The sequence below is a fragment of the Python bivittatus genome, unplaced genomic scaffold (assembly GCF_059951505.1).
Source record: "Python bivittatus isolate LINGU-HERP-01145 unplaced genomic scaffold, Pbiv_v1 ctg000440_np1212, whole genome shotgun sequence".
In the NCBI taxonomy this organism is placed as follows: domain Eukaryota; kingdom Metazoa; phylum Chordata; class Lepidosauria; order Squamata; family Pythonidae; genus Python; species Python bivittatus.
In genome coordinates this window covers 10,515,616-10,530,610 of record NW_028277063.1, presented here as the reverse complement: position 1 = coordinate 10,530,610, position 14,995 = coordinate 10,515,616, and the positions used below count along the sequence as shown (strand labels likewise).

The following is a 14,995-nucleotide window of genomic DNA, read 5'->3' as shown; positions in this document are numbered from 1 at the left end:
GCTGATGCTGCCTTGTTATAGGATTGAAGGTTCAAGATATACCCTGCCAATCAGCTTCCTTTAAACTCTTCTGGGGGCTCTGATGATTCTCTACAAAATTGACCAGAAATATTTGAACACTACTGTTAGAAACTCTTGTAGTCCTCTGACATCCTAAGACACATGCATTCAAATTCACATGGAGCTCCAAACTACCCTGGACTGGAAATCTAATTATAACATGAGGAGGAAGTCTAGCACGTCCTCTTTAAAGCTGTTTGCGTCAGTTACAAACTTTGCTGATAACAAAATCATTACTGCTAAGATTACAGGACATCACATATTCAGATTATGTCTTTGGCTTACAGTATTGACTGAAAAGTGTTATAGGCATGATAAAGCAATCATGAGCACAGTTTTGAGATACCATCTGCTTAGACATGTGTTCATATTGTGATCTCATTCTCAACAATCCTTTCCTAACTCCTGCATTATGATGTCACCAACAAAGTTTCCTATCAAAACAGCCAAGAAGAGTTTCAGGCATTAGAAAGATATGCTATCTCTTCAGTGCCCAGAGTAACTTTTTTTTTTTGGTACAATTTTTTAAGAATAAGCTATAGTGATTGTTGACCTTTCTATTTATTCCACATCAAGCATCCCATACTGCCTGCTATTGTTCATAAGATTAAGATAAAATAAGTCTCCTTTCCTTCCAATTTTCCATCACTGCCAATGCATCATGGTTCAGGGCAAATCCTTTATTGAAAAAGAAAGGTTACTCCATTGGCGTCAGTCCAAGGTAAGTCCAATTAGCAAAGCAGCATGGATAATTTAGTTTTAGATTAAATTTATAGACATTTTTTTTTCTTTCCCTTAGTATTAATGTTAAATATTGTGAAATGTATTGAGACTTCTGACAACCAGTCAAGATGGATACATTCTAATAAACAGTTAGTGGATTGGTGGAATGAGCATATGAATTTAGTATCAGATTCCCCCTGAACAACCAGGGATCACTGCTGTCATTTAGATGATATCCATATTCTGGTCACTAAGCAAAGTTAGGAAGAGATGAAAAAGTTCTGGAAAGAGTTGCAGGGAGGGAGATGTTGCTCCTAAGTGTATGAGGGTATGTGTGGTCATGACCCTGACTCCAGGAGAGCAAAAGGCCCTCAAGTCTGCCCCAGCTATCAAATAACTTTATGATGCCATAACTATGGCAGACTGCCATTGGTTATACAACTTCATTCATCATGATTTCATAGGATATGTTGACTATATTTGAGTTTGGGTCATATAATAGCGAGCTGATTGCTGAACTGAAGGTAATTAAGTTATCACTGATACTAAATGCACTTCATATTCGCTTGTGGCTGTCAGGAGACATTTCTGTCTTTGCTGAAATTGGTTGAAGCAACAAATCAATGTATTTGTATCTGAGTTTGCATGATATTGAGAGTTTCTGCAGTGTGCATAAGAAGAAGGGTTGGCCTATGCCAAAATGAGATTTTTCCAGCATAGGAATCTTGAGATATGCCCACTCACTGCGGTCGTATCTTCATCACTCATTGGCTTTTCACACCTGAACTATCAATTTCCAGAGGACTTTTTAAACAGACAGAGGATTAAAATTCTCTACTATCTGCCTAAACCTCAGCAAGATTGGCACACAGCATAGCACATTCAGTCCTCACCAACAAAATTGTTATCACTTGACTTCAAAACTTGTTCAACCTAGTTATGAGACAGGGTCCCATATTTATCAGAGTGTTTTCCTGGCTGTCCTAACCAACTTCAAGACAAGTATCAAGCTACCCTTTTAAGACCCACAATGGGCAGATTCCTCTCTGCCCTAAGCAATCTGGTTATGTTAATTCCAAAACACCTACTGATATCAGTCTCCATTTAAAAGCAAAAAAGGAAACTACCATTGTCTTGGTGACCAAAAAAAACAACAACAAAACCCTAACCTGGCCATATAAAAGTGTTAGGAATGAATTTTCTGTGGTTTATTTTGTTTTGAACATAAGTCTCCAAGCTCTTCTGGCACTAATAATTAATTGTGGGGGCTGGCAGATGAATAACTCTTCATGTCACTCTTCCCTTCAGAGGCTGCCAGCCAGTATTAGCCAAGAATATCTTTTAGGACATCTAAGGGAGAGGCATTGGCATATGAAATAGGTGTATTAAAAAAAAGTTTTAGTTTTGCCTTTTGGGATGTTTCATCCATAAGAAAGATGCCTGCAAAGTAGTCACAGTTTATTTGCACATCTTGATTAATAAATAGACTTATGTTTTTAAAGATACTTAGGGCTAATTCAACTATTCCTGTTTGTCCTTCATCTGCTCCCTTTACATTTTGAAGTGAGCATGCTTCTGAACATGTACATGCAGTGTTGTTTTTCAGTTGCTCAGTCACTGCTGACTCTTGATATAATGTACATAATTTTGCCAGGACTTTCTGTCAGATTTTCTGGGTTCTTGTAAGCTCATGCTTGTATTATCAATGATAGTACCTAGCCACCTTCTCTTGGCCTCTTTTTTCATTGTCTGATTTTTTTCCAACCATCAGGATCTTCTCAAATGTTTTTGCCCTTTCATTAAGTCCCAAATACCTAAGCTTTAGCTTCAGCTTTACTTCGTCCAATATTGAATTATTATTCCTTCTCCTTCTCCTTCTCCTTCTCCTTCTCCTTCTCCTTCTCCTTCTCCTTCTCCTTCTCCTTCTCCTTCTCCTTCTCCTTCTCCTTCTCCTTCTCCTAAAAAAGCAATAATGACACAGATTTCAGAAAGATATATTTAATGTGGTCCAGGCATCTTGAAAAATACAATAGTGGATTAAGGTGGAGTCTCTTTGAAATGCTTTTTCACAGATATCTCCCACCTGGGCTGAATTGCCATTCACAAGGTGATCTGTCAACTGACTCTCCCATTTTTTCCCAGTTTCTGCACAATTTCTCACACCACAGCTCTGGTTGAAAGCAACCAAGTGTGTGTCTTCACAAGAGGTTGCAAGGACTTTTGAGACTTAGCATTTTATATCCACTGGGATGGGTTAAAAAGGCTTGGTTGGAAAGAGACAAAACTGTTTCACACAGTTGACTCCAGCAGACCAAACTGACCCTGTGGCACATTGTTTGCATGCACCAAAAATGCTCCTCCTTCTCTCCCCTCAGTAGTTCAGCTTGTCACTATCAACCAGGAACTACAGTACAGGAATTGCAAATTAGAACTCAGTTATGGCGGAGGAATTAGAGACATGGTCTCTCATACACATGAAGCCACAGAAACACACACACACACACACACACACACACACACACATTCTGTCCCAGAAACACAGGGAATATGATGCATTGCTAAAATCCTGATGGTTTCTTTTTTGGAGTGTTGCCAGTAGGAGGGGAAAAGAACCTAGACACTGGAAATCTGGTGCACACACTGGAGCAAACGCATACAGTACTGGAAATTCACACTCAATAACACCCAGGCTGAAGTCTATTTACTTTACAGTGAGGGGAACCTGGACCAATAAAGCATGCCAGAACACCACAGGAAATGTGAGAGGAGAGACATAAGGGTGCCTAGGAAAACTAAGGGCTCCTCCTAATGGCACATAAATGTGCATCCTTGAATCAGCAGCCATACATTTCCTGGATTCATTTCTCCTCCTATTCAGTTTCAGCTGCCAGCAAGAAAAAGCACCAATCCCTCTGTTTAATGTGTGACAAGGTGGGATTGGGCATACATAGATAGATGTCTGGGAAATAGGGTTTAGCCACCTTTCAGATTACCTGAGCAACTGGTCACTGGCATGGAGGTGCTTTACCCTGGTGATCTGACATACAGGGCATTTTTGTACACAAGTCTAGTGCTCATCTGAAAGGAGGCGAAACCCATGTCCCAAACTAGTCCAAGTGACAGGTCACAGGTATTGAATTGGGAGGGAGGGAGGGAGGGAGGAGGGTTATGAGGAACATTGAGGATGCTCATTCACTCAGTGGTCCTCCTCTGCACCTAATCTGTTGGGCTTTTCTGAGTGAAATTCAGTAGTTATTTGAATTTCTATTTACATATACATCCCAGGGGATGTATATGTAAAACTGAATGTTTAATTGAACATCTCTATCTTGTGCAATGATTTGCTGCAAGAGTGTTAGTACTAGCAGTGAATGAACAAGGAATCCAGTTCTGACCTTGGTCAAGCAGCATCTAGGAATAGCCCATGGAGTACACAAAATGACATAGAAGTAGCAAAAATGTCACCCCCAAAGACAGAAACAAATACTCAGTGTGAAAAAGTATAGCTATGGGACACCCTTGTTGGCAGAAGCAGTGGAAACCCTGCAATCACTCATCTGGGACAGAACCAGCAACGCACAGCTGGCAGATTCTAGCTCTCTTTCCCAGCTTGGAACAGCCTTCTGTGCAGCACAGATTATACATATTTGGGATGCAGTGGATTTTCCAGACGATCAATGTATGCACCAAAGTATTGGGCTGATGCAAAGAGGGTTGGGAGGTACTTTATAGCAGTAGTGGGGTAATGCCTTAGAAAACTATTTACAAGTATTTTTAAAAAGTATTTTTGAAGTTGATGTGCAAAATGTGCTTTTGGTTTGTTGCATGAGTCATCTGGAATGGTTTGATGTGCTGAGAAATACCTCCACTTGTTACTTATGGTGTATTATAGTCTGGTTTTTGTAGATCAGTGCTTCTTAAAGTGTGGCCCAAGGACTCCTGGGGGTCCCCCAAGACCCTCTCAGCGGTCTGCATAATCAAAATTATTTGCCAGATATTGAAGATATTTGCAAAAATTTAAAACAATGTTACTCTTCTCTTTATTTTTTAAAATTTGTTAAAACTATAGGGTTTTTTCCCTTGAAAAATATTTTATTTATGTTAATATCTAATGGGTTTAATATTGTTATTTTTACATAATATTCAATAAATATTCTACAAATGCATCAATTTTAATTTTTGATATGGTAAATATCAATAAATATAATTCATACAAGCAAAAGCTCCTCTGGGGTCCTCCATCATTTTTAAAAATGGGACAGGATCCTGAGAGCAAAAAGTTTAAGAAACATTGGTGTAGATAAGTATATACAATTTGACATGGCATGATTCTGCACTTAGTTGAGAAGTTAGATTTGATAGCTGATCTTTCAGTTTGTGATGTTCTAAAAATGAGTGCCAAATATAACTGGTAGTGGCAGCCCTCTGTCTCTGATTTTAGGAAAACAGACAGTTGTGAAGCTACGTAAAAAGAGAGATCAGAAGAAGCTAGACATCTCTGAGTGTATTTCCTCCAATCCCCCCACCTGCAAAGCGGAATGTGGTAGAAAACTCAGAGGATAAAATGAGTATTTTACTTCACATTATTGACAAGGAGTATATCACACATCTGAATGTTAATCAATGTAAAAATTAGCAGGAAAAAGAGGACTATGATTGGATACTGGCTGAATGTTAACGGGATTGTTAATGTAGGAAAACATTAAGAAATGTGATTTGCAGTCTAAAATGACACAGTCCATTCTGTCATAACATTCTACTACTGACTTCTGGAGAATGTGTGGCTAAAAGCTAAGAAAAAAAGCAGGGATTTTAAAAAATGGTAAGGGACCAAGCCATAAAAAAGAGTTGGGCGGGGGGGACTCCAAATGTCAGTCCAAAAAGGAAGGACTGTGCACAGTTAGCAACAAGGCCAGAGAAAGGATGGCTAAAAGAAGAATGTGAGACGGGGGAAGTGAATGGAACAGCTTGTAATTTGGAAGTCAGAGAGGAAGGGCTGAACTTTATATTTTGATTCAGATTTACTCTAATGTTGGCTCTCTGAGATAATATTTCTCTGAAATAATATTCTTTTTTAGGCAGTAAAACCTGTTTAATGAACCTGGCAGGATCTGCATGCTTTGGAAAAGAAACAACCAACAATATATTGTTTACAATATAAATCTACACAATTTATTTACAACTGTACACTTGAGTGAATATTACAGCAGCATAAAAGCAGATATACATATAGCAGTGCTAGAAACACAGCAGCATCAATTTCAGATCCCCAAACAGTTTTATCCTCTCAGAAACTCTGGACAATTTTGCCACATAAAAATCACAGGGCTTCTTGGAACAGTTGTTACCATATTTTGCCACCTATAGTTAGATATGTCTCAACAGGCACTATAAGATGGCTTTGAACAAAGAGCTGCATAACTGTTGATTGATCATTGTTGTCCATACCCAAGTCTCCTGGGCCGATTTCGAAAAACGAGTCCATGCTTCACAACAATACCAAATAAGTTTCTTGCATTTGGCTGCTGCTGTAGGAAATAGGGCCACTATTTTTTTGCCCCCATTCATTCAGAAGAAATTTTAAGTTGACCCCATTTGATTGGATCCAGAAAGAATGAGGGCACCTACAAGTGTTTTGGGCTTTAACTCACTTGGTTCCTTTTATGAAGCTTTAACGTAAGAATATGAGGGACAATTCTTGATCAAGGAAAGACTGAAATCAAGTCTTTTTGAAATTCTGATCCAGAATAGAGACAGGAGATAGCAATATTTCCAAGATTAACTTGCACAGGTCTTCCCTGAGTCATTTTGTCCTTCCTTGCTCAGCAACCAGCTTGCTCTGTTTCCCGATCGTCTTTTTCCTGTTTCCCTGGCTTGACTGATTTTTCCTAAACAAGCTGTCTTCATTTGGTGATGGGCATCTTTGGTCCCTCAAGAGCTAAGGTGAGGTTTGGACTCTCTTCTTTCTCCTTACAACAGACCTGGTCTTTAGCATCGCCGGTTAGTGCCAAGAAGTTCCCTGCTGGGTCGGACACGACTCTTTACTTCTGGTAGCAACCAAGGCATTTTGATGTAATTCATCACCACCTTGGCGGGGCTACGGAGTGCTGGGTTAGGTGTCAGGAGCCCCTGCAACATTTCTAATGCTTGGGGAGTGAAACGTTCCCAGTGGGCTGGGAGCGGAACAAAACGGGGGCTGCGATGCCAGGAGACAAAGCTGCGGTAATACTGATCAGAAGGCACAGCCGTAAGCCAGGGGAAGTAGCCGGTTAGCACACAGAACATCAGCACTCCGAGAGCCCAGGTATCAAGGCTCGGCTGGGCTTCCAAATGAGCTTTGGGCCCCAGGATACACATTTCAGGTGAGGTATAAGGCAGGCTTTCAGGCAAGGCCTCAATGGCCCGGCCCTTTGGACAGCTCAGCCCAAAGTCAGTCAGCTTGATGCGGCGGCACGCAGGGTCACAGAGCAGCACGTTTTCTGGCTTGACATCTCGATGGACTAGCCCTTTGGATTCCATGTACTCCAGGGCACTAGCAAGCTGGAGGACACAGCGCTTTACCTGCTGCTCAGGCACACCAACCTGGAGAGAAAAGATGAGAGATCTGTAAGTCACAGCCTCACGTCCTAAAGAGGATGAGGGATATCAGGAACCGCTACCTGGTTTTCTAGGGGTCTCAAGAAGGTTTAGAATGGGATTCTTCATGATCTTAGGATACCATCTTTTTAAAATATGGGGTGGTCCTTTTTAAAAGCTCATAGCTGAATTACTGACATGATACGTAAGGCCAGCAAAGAGGACATGCAGTCTTTTTAAGCACTCGCATTTCAGGCAGCTTTCCAAGAAGTAATTTGAAACATAACCGAGAAGAGGATAAGTTTGTGTGGTGATCAGTGTCTATCACTTAATGCAAACATAGTGCCTTGCATCCAAAAGCTAGCATAGCAAACAGTCTCTGTCTCTTTCTAGTTGTATATTTTCAAAATACAGTAATGCATAACTTTATTATCAACAGTCCATACCATCTTTAAAGAAGCATTCTCCCTTCTCACAGTAAGAAGAAATGCCTTTTTCTAAACAACTGCTTGCTACAACAGGCATACGTGCAACAGTTAAAGTCATGCTTTTTGCCTCAAAATATTTCTTCTACCCATGAGTATCCATGCAAGGAATAAATGAACCAACTAGAACTATGCAGTCCAAAAGGCCAACTTGAATTACATCTCATCACCAAGGGCATGGTTTACATAGGCTAAAAGTTCATGATATGGATTAGACAGCCTTGGATAGTAGAATGGAGATGGTATATAAAATATCTAAAGTAACAGGAATAATTCCAGTTAAGGAGAAGCTCCTTGGTGAGGAAGTGAAAGCACTCTCCACATCCTTAGTAGGAAATCCATCCATCTCTCTCTCTCTCTCTCTCTCTCTCTCTCTCTCTCTCTCTCTCTGGGTTCAAGACCACATTCCTGGGGGAGCTCAGGATGTCCCCAAATGAGAATATTGGGTGAGAGACACTAACTGGAGTTTCCATGGCTGAGTGTGGGCTTGAACCTCCTCAGTTCTAGTCCACTATCACCACTGGCAGCACAAAGCAACTTTGGAAACAGCCTTTTCCTATCTGAAATATCTTTGGAATGGATTAAGGTGGTTGAAGGATGATCACTACATCGGTTTCACTATTTGTCACACCATCTATTTATTTAACTACTGTAAATAATTTGTTGTGGTTACTTACCTGTGGCACCATGAGAGAGAAGAGGTCACGAGCCAGTGCCAATTCTTGTGCAAAGACATAGTGTTGGGGGGTTTGGAAGGCAATCCCAAGGGCGGTGGCAATGCAGGGGTGGGCCCCTAAAGTCAGTGCAATGCAATATTCACTAAGGAAATCCTGCAGCTCTGTATCTTTTTTATGTACAAATTTCAGTGCCATGGGGGTTCCTGAAAGAGAAATGTATTTGGTTCATGAAAGGGAGAAGAAACTCAGTGTTTTGACTTCTCCCCATTCCAGATTGAACCAGTTTGATATGCAGATAGGTATGCATTGATATTCTTCCTTCATTTTACTCCCACAACAACTATGTAAGATAGGCTGGGCTGAGACAGAATGACCAGCCAAAACCACCCAGTGGATTTCCATGGTTGAAGGTAGACTTTAATTTAGATCTCCCCAATTCTAATCCAACACTCTAAGTACTCCATCATACTGGTTTTCTTACCAGTTGACCCCAACCCTGCTGATATTTCAAAAAGGTTTAAAAACCTGATTGTTTTTAAAGCTTTTTGAACCATGCTGATTCCCAAACACTGTGGTCGAGAGGTTAATTGAGCCTGTGAGATAGATATGTAATCATTGATGATTTATGTTGTCCTTGGTTGCCAGTATGTATATTATATTATTGTGCATATATATTCTGTGCCCAGAGTGTTAGCCACTCAGAGTCACTACTGTGAGATAGATTAAATAAATAATAAAATCTCATCCTATTTGTTCCTGTGATATAAGAGAAATTGACTGGATTCAATTGAGGCAGAATTGTAGAAGCAACCTCAGTTTAAGATGCTGCGGGACTGTAGCTCTTCTAAGGTTTTAAGGGACTTTTAAGCAGGTTCATTTTAGGCAAGAGTATGTACAATTAAAGTAGATCGGTAATTATTAATCTAAACCTAACAAGCACAATTACTGTTAATCAAATAGTCAAACACTATCAATATTAGATACAGATCAATAGAGCAGTCCTGGGTATCTTTCTCCAGAAGCCAGATCTATTGATTTATAAATATGTATGACTGCAACCTAAATTAAGTCACATGAACTTCGATAAGAAAAGTTAAATGAACCTGTTCAACTTGTTGTGTACTGTGACTTAGCCATAATGTCCTGTAGTTTAAATGACTAGGCCTGTGCATGCTTTGACAATAATTCAAAAAAAGTCTTTTAGACCCCACAGGAGTACAGTACCTCTGTGATATTCATGAAAGAAGCCTGACTTTTTTCAGGCTTCCCCATGATCCTGGAGGAAAATCCACTGCTTTAAGAAATCCACTTAATAAAGTTAATACAACTTTAAAGGAGTAGTATCCATTTCTGAGTCCTGCACAAAACCCTGCCCTAATGAAGAGCAGCAAGGAGCTGTAATGGTATGTGGGAATGACCTTGGGAGACAGGAGGAAGAGTCACAGACTGGATAACTGTCACATAAAAGATATCTAATCCACAGGAGAGGGGGGCCATGGGAAGCGATTCATAAGGGATCCTCCTTAGTTTTCTGGAGAGTAAAAGGAAAGGAGGTGGAAAATACTTTCAGTCTTGCAAGATTCTGTTACTAACTCGAAGGGCTAACAGGAGGTGAACTCGTGCAGGATGCAAAGCACTTTTGTTTTGCTCCAAATAATTTTCCAGGTGCGGACAACCCTACAAATTATATTGGTTCCTAGCCTCTCGTATTCCTTCCTTTACCTCCAGAATCCTGACCTACCTTGGCGATGGTGGACTGCCATCAACACGTGCCCAAAGGCACCACTTCCCAGCTCTCGGAGGATGGTGTAACTACTGGTCACCTCCACCTGAGGTAGGTTCTGAGCTGTCAGCTGCACCATCTCCTCAAGTCGTTTTGCAATGTCACCAGGGACTAGCTTCATGACTGCAGAGAAAGACATATACGTATTAAGAGGACTTGAGGTGAGTACAGAAGACATCATTAAATAAGTAGCACCCATGGACCCTTCTTGAAGCTTGTCCTGCTAAGCACAAGAGGATTTTATGATTCCTTTGGTCCCCTGGATTTCAACTGGAGAAAGGATGTGATGTAAACCTACTCACAACAAAAAGTAAACATTTCCCCTTTCACAACAAACAAACAAACATTTGTTTTTTAAATATTTAAATATTTTGGCAGCCAAAGCTGCAGGACACAAAACAAAAATGGAATTATGTTGCCCAAGTGGGTAAGATGTTTGATAGTGTATTTTTCCCCTTTTGAGGCTTGTTAAAAGATCATAAAGCCCACCTGAGGCTTTGTAGACTATTTGACTTAGTATTTTGCCAAAAATCATGGCTGGAAATCATATTGCTTGCTGTCAAATTTTGATCTACTCCATAGACTTTAAGTTCCATGTGCCTGATCTATAAAATAGGAGTGGAAGGGAACACACTTTATTTCAAGAAATAGAGTAAGTGCATTAGTGGAAAGCAAGAAGAACAATGGTGGATCAGATCAAACATACCTCTCCACTCCTTAACCTAACCCCCTTAAAATCAAGCCTCATAAGGCAGTGGTTTATAACATTATCCAGTTATTGCTATAGAGCCTGTCTGCCATAGTGATGGCTGAATGATGTTACAAATTGCTTGTGTAGAAATCCTAAGCAAATCTGGCTGAGTGGGAATTGCTTTGAGCAAGGTTGCACAGAAAAATAAATTAGGAACAGTGGAGAACAGTGTTCCTTTTCATCTAACACAATCACCCCATATATACATAGGTTTTATATATGAATGTACCTGGAACAGACATGCATGGTTTCAAGTTTGGCTATGCTAAGTAAAATCTTGCAAAGTAATGAAGAGAATTTGATCACTCTCTTACTTCTCTGCTGTTTGGTTGGGTTTAATAACTGTACAGGTAGTCCTTGACTTATGACCATTCGTTCAGCGACCATTCAAAGTTACAACAGCACTGAACGAATGGTGGTTATGACTAGTCCTTGGAGTTCCAGACATCCCAGCACCCCCATGTCACATGATCACAATCTGTACACTTGACAAGCTTGTACTTACAACCAGTTGCAGTGCCCCACAATCATATGATCGCCATTTGCGACCTTCCCTGTTGGCTTCCCCAGAAAGTCAATGGGGAAGCCAGCAGGGAAGGTTGCAAGTCACTGGAGTTAGTCTCCCCCACCCACACCCTCCCCTAGCCCCTCTGTGCTTGTGCCACGCCAGCCACTTGTGCACTTTACCTGACCCTTGCCAGATCTCCCTCGCACCCCTATGCACCCTTGAACACCCTCCCTGATCCCCCCCGTACCTCCCTCGCACACTCACACACCCGCTTGTACCCTCCCCTTATCTGCCTGCCTGGGACTTGCAACTTTTTGCTGGCTTTCCCACTGATTTGGTTATGGGAAGCCAGAAGGAAGTTGTCTCGCTTAACAACCATGAGATTTGGTTAATGACGGCAACTGGGATTGCAGGAATTAACTGTCGCTAAGCGATGCATTCGTACTTTACAACTGGATCGCTTAGCAACAGAAATTCCAGTCCCAATTATCATAAGTTGAGGACTACCTGTATAGTATTCCCCCACCCCACCCCAACAATATGGAAGATAACTGCAGATTGTTAATATCAGGGAATATCTTTGTTCCAAACACTGGGGAGAATTTTACCACCCTCCTATTTCCATAAATGTTACATTGGGTACTAAAGTGTGCTCAAAACGTGGCTTACCATTTGGCAGGGTGTTATGATATAAACCAGATCTGCAGCTCTGGAAGACCACATATTTTATTTAGAACATTTATATTTCCCTTCCACCAGCAGCTTAAGGCTGTGTTCTTCACTCCTTGTTTGCATTTCTTTCTCGCACCAGCTCTGTGAGGTAGGTTAGGCTGAAGTTAGCCCAAAGTTACACAATGGATGTAATGGCTCCCAGGGGATTTGAACCTGATTCTCCAATCCATGCAGATTCAGATGGAATACCTGCATGTAAATAATTATTTCACTGTGCAGACATGGCCTATAGTGAGCATGAGTGATTTGTCCTCAAATATGGCATCGCGTCCTGTTTACTCTCACTCTTCCTTACTCATTCTGAAGCAACGTGTATTCCGACGAGAGAAAATGATACCTCCTGGCAAAACTTCAGAAATGCCTACACCCTGTGTTTACATAAGCAGATAAAACAAATTCAGGACTGTTGTACACACTGAGGGACAACCAGATGCCATTCAGTTTTAAAAAGCTGCAAAATGATACAAAACCCAGAATGCTGGGCCAGATGGGTAGAAAAATGATGGTAAATGCTGAAGCTCATACACTAAAACTGTTAAGTACTGAATGCTGCTACCAACATAAAGAGTGGCTTTCCCTCACAAAACGACCACAGCCAATGCTGTCAGAATGGGAAAAGGTACTTTTAAGGCAGAGGATGTGATTTACAGACAGAGAGGTTTCACTTCCAACATCTCAAAGCTCTGACAGCAGGTGGAGAGGATATCATCGGGGCTTGTGCATTCACCATGGATACCACCCAAAAGCATGACCAAGACATTTTTCCCAAGGGCTCTATAAGTACCTTTTAGGTTGTAACAAATGCAGTCGATGCAAGAGAATAAGCAAAAGCGAGACACCTAAGTTGAGCTGGATTCATAGGAGCTTTCAAGCTTTGAAGTGCACCGTCTGGCCTGTAGGCTTTGCCGATGCAGCTCTTAGAAATAACAACTAAATGTCCCTAAAACAGATCCTTACCCGCAACAGTGGAGCTGGAGCACAGGTGTCTCTTTTCCATGTTTCTTCCTTATAGGATTTTGTTGATTGAACAGTCAATTCTGCCTTGTCTGCCTATTCAGTACCTGCTCCATCTAGATCCCTATAGAACCTTTTATAGTAACTACTTCCCATCTAGTCCTGTCCAGTCACATAAACAGGGAACTGTACCAAACCACTCCTCTTGTCTCTTCTCCACTCTGCCCCAAAAGGTCAAGACTCTTGGGAGTCCGGGCAGTTCCAGGGGGCAGGATTAACAGCCACTTATCATGGTTATTTTTACTGCTCTTACCCAGATGGTTTTATACTTATGTGTACCAGATGTTCCTGGAAAGAAATGCTTCTCCTGTCTCTGGAGAACCAGTGGCTAAGGTCTGATGAGACAAAGTCTTGAGACTGGATGAAAGGGATCTGTACTGGGGTGCCCACGTAACCCCATCTTTCCATTTTTGACAGATCAGCACAACCTTCTTAAGCCCAGACTACTTTTCTTGCACCCTGGTTTTACTCGGGGCCTCTCCACATGCACTCGTTGAGCCATTCAATCTGGATGACACTATTTTGTTTAGAGGACTGAAAAAGCGGATTATTTTTTGCTTCTGCACTGGTTTATTTGAAAACAACAGCAAAGCTGGGCTTTTTTCTTTTGGTAAGAATGAGGACTGTGGATGGTCTCTTTTTCTGCTAGTTTTGCTTTGCCTTTACTTTGCTGTGTTCTGGGTGCAAGTAAGCCCTTGCTTAGTGTCTGCCGCAGTCTAGGCATGTAAGGGAAGGATTAAAAAAGTAAGGTTTCCTTTGTGTCAAACTTGTGTCAAATGTTTCCTCGTGAAAACAACTATGCGATTTTCTTGGCAATAGTATGAAAGTGCTTTGACACTGCCTTCTTTCAGGGTGTTTTTGATTTGTTGGTCTTTCCTACACTTGAACATTCCTGGCTAATCTCCCATCAACGTATTAACCTGCTGCATCACTCCTTAGCTGTCAACTCTAGGCAACCTTATCAGCAAACCCAGTTTTAATTCTTTTTCTTTCAAATTAGTTTCAGAATCTCTGTAAAGGCTTGATTTTTTCCCTGTTTATATAAGAAGATTGCACAGAACACTTGCCTTGTCTACTTCCTATTTTTTTGGCTGAAGACATTACAGGTAGTCCTTGCTTAACAACCACAATTGGAACCGGAATTTAGGTCACTAAGTGATGTGGTCATTAAGCGAATCATCATGTAACTGGACCTGATTTTATGACCTTTTTTGTGGTGGTCGTAAGTAAACCACTGCAGTCGTTAAGTGAATCATGTGGTTCCCCATTGATTTTGCTTGCCAGAAGCCGGCTGGGAAGGTTGCAAATGGTGATCACATGACCCTGGGATGCTGCAACCGTTATAAGTGTGAGCTGGTTGCCAAGTGACTGGATTGTGATAATGTGACCGTGGGGGCGCTGTGACAGTCGTAAATTTCTGTACTGGTTGTAAGTCACTTTTTAGCACTGTTGTAACTTTGAATGGTTGCTAAATGAATGGTCGTTAAGTGAGGATTACCTGTACTCTCCCCCTACACACACACACACACACACACACAACTATTGCAACCTTCTAATTGGTACTATTGTGAAAAGCATTGGATTGAAAAAATTGCACCGTTATATTTTCTGTATCTCATCTATCAGAAGCTTTGTATTAGAAACAAAACGAATACTGTAGCGCCTTTACCATAGATTTTTGGCTCC

General features: G+C 41.1%; 1 protein-coding gene across 1 annotated transcript; it reads right to left on the bottom strand.

The window, feature by feature from the left end:
* Positions 1-5,927: 5,927 nt before the first annotated feature.
* Positions 5,928-13,411, bottom strand: LOC103057682 (serine/threonine-protein kinase SBK2-like). The gene is made up of 4 exons (XM_007436018.3): positions 13,253-13,411; positions 10,263-10,427; positions 8,522-8,724; positions 5,928-7,365 (listed from the first exon to the last, which is right to left on the bottom strand). Exons 1-4 carry the CDS (start codon positions 13,290-13,292, stop codon positions 6,772-6,774), a joined length of 1,002 nt encoding a protein of 333 aa, XP_007436080.1. The 5' UTR covers positions 13,293-13,411; the 3' UTR covers positions 5,928-6,771.
* Between the last annotated feature and the right edge of the window lie 1,584 nt (positions 13,412-14,995).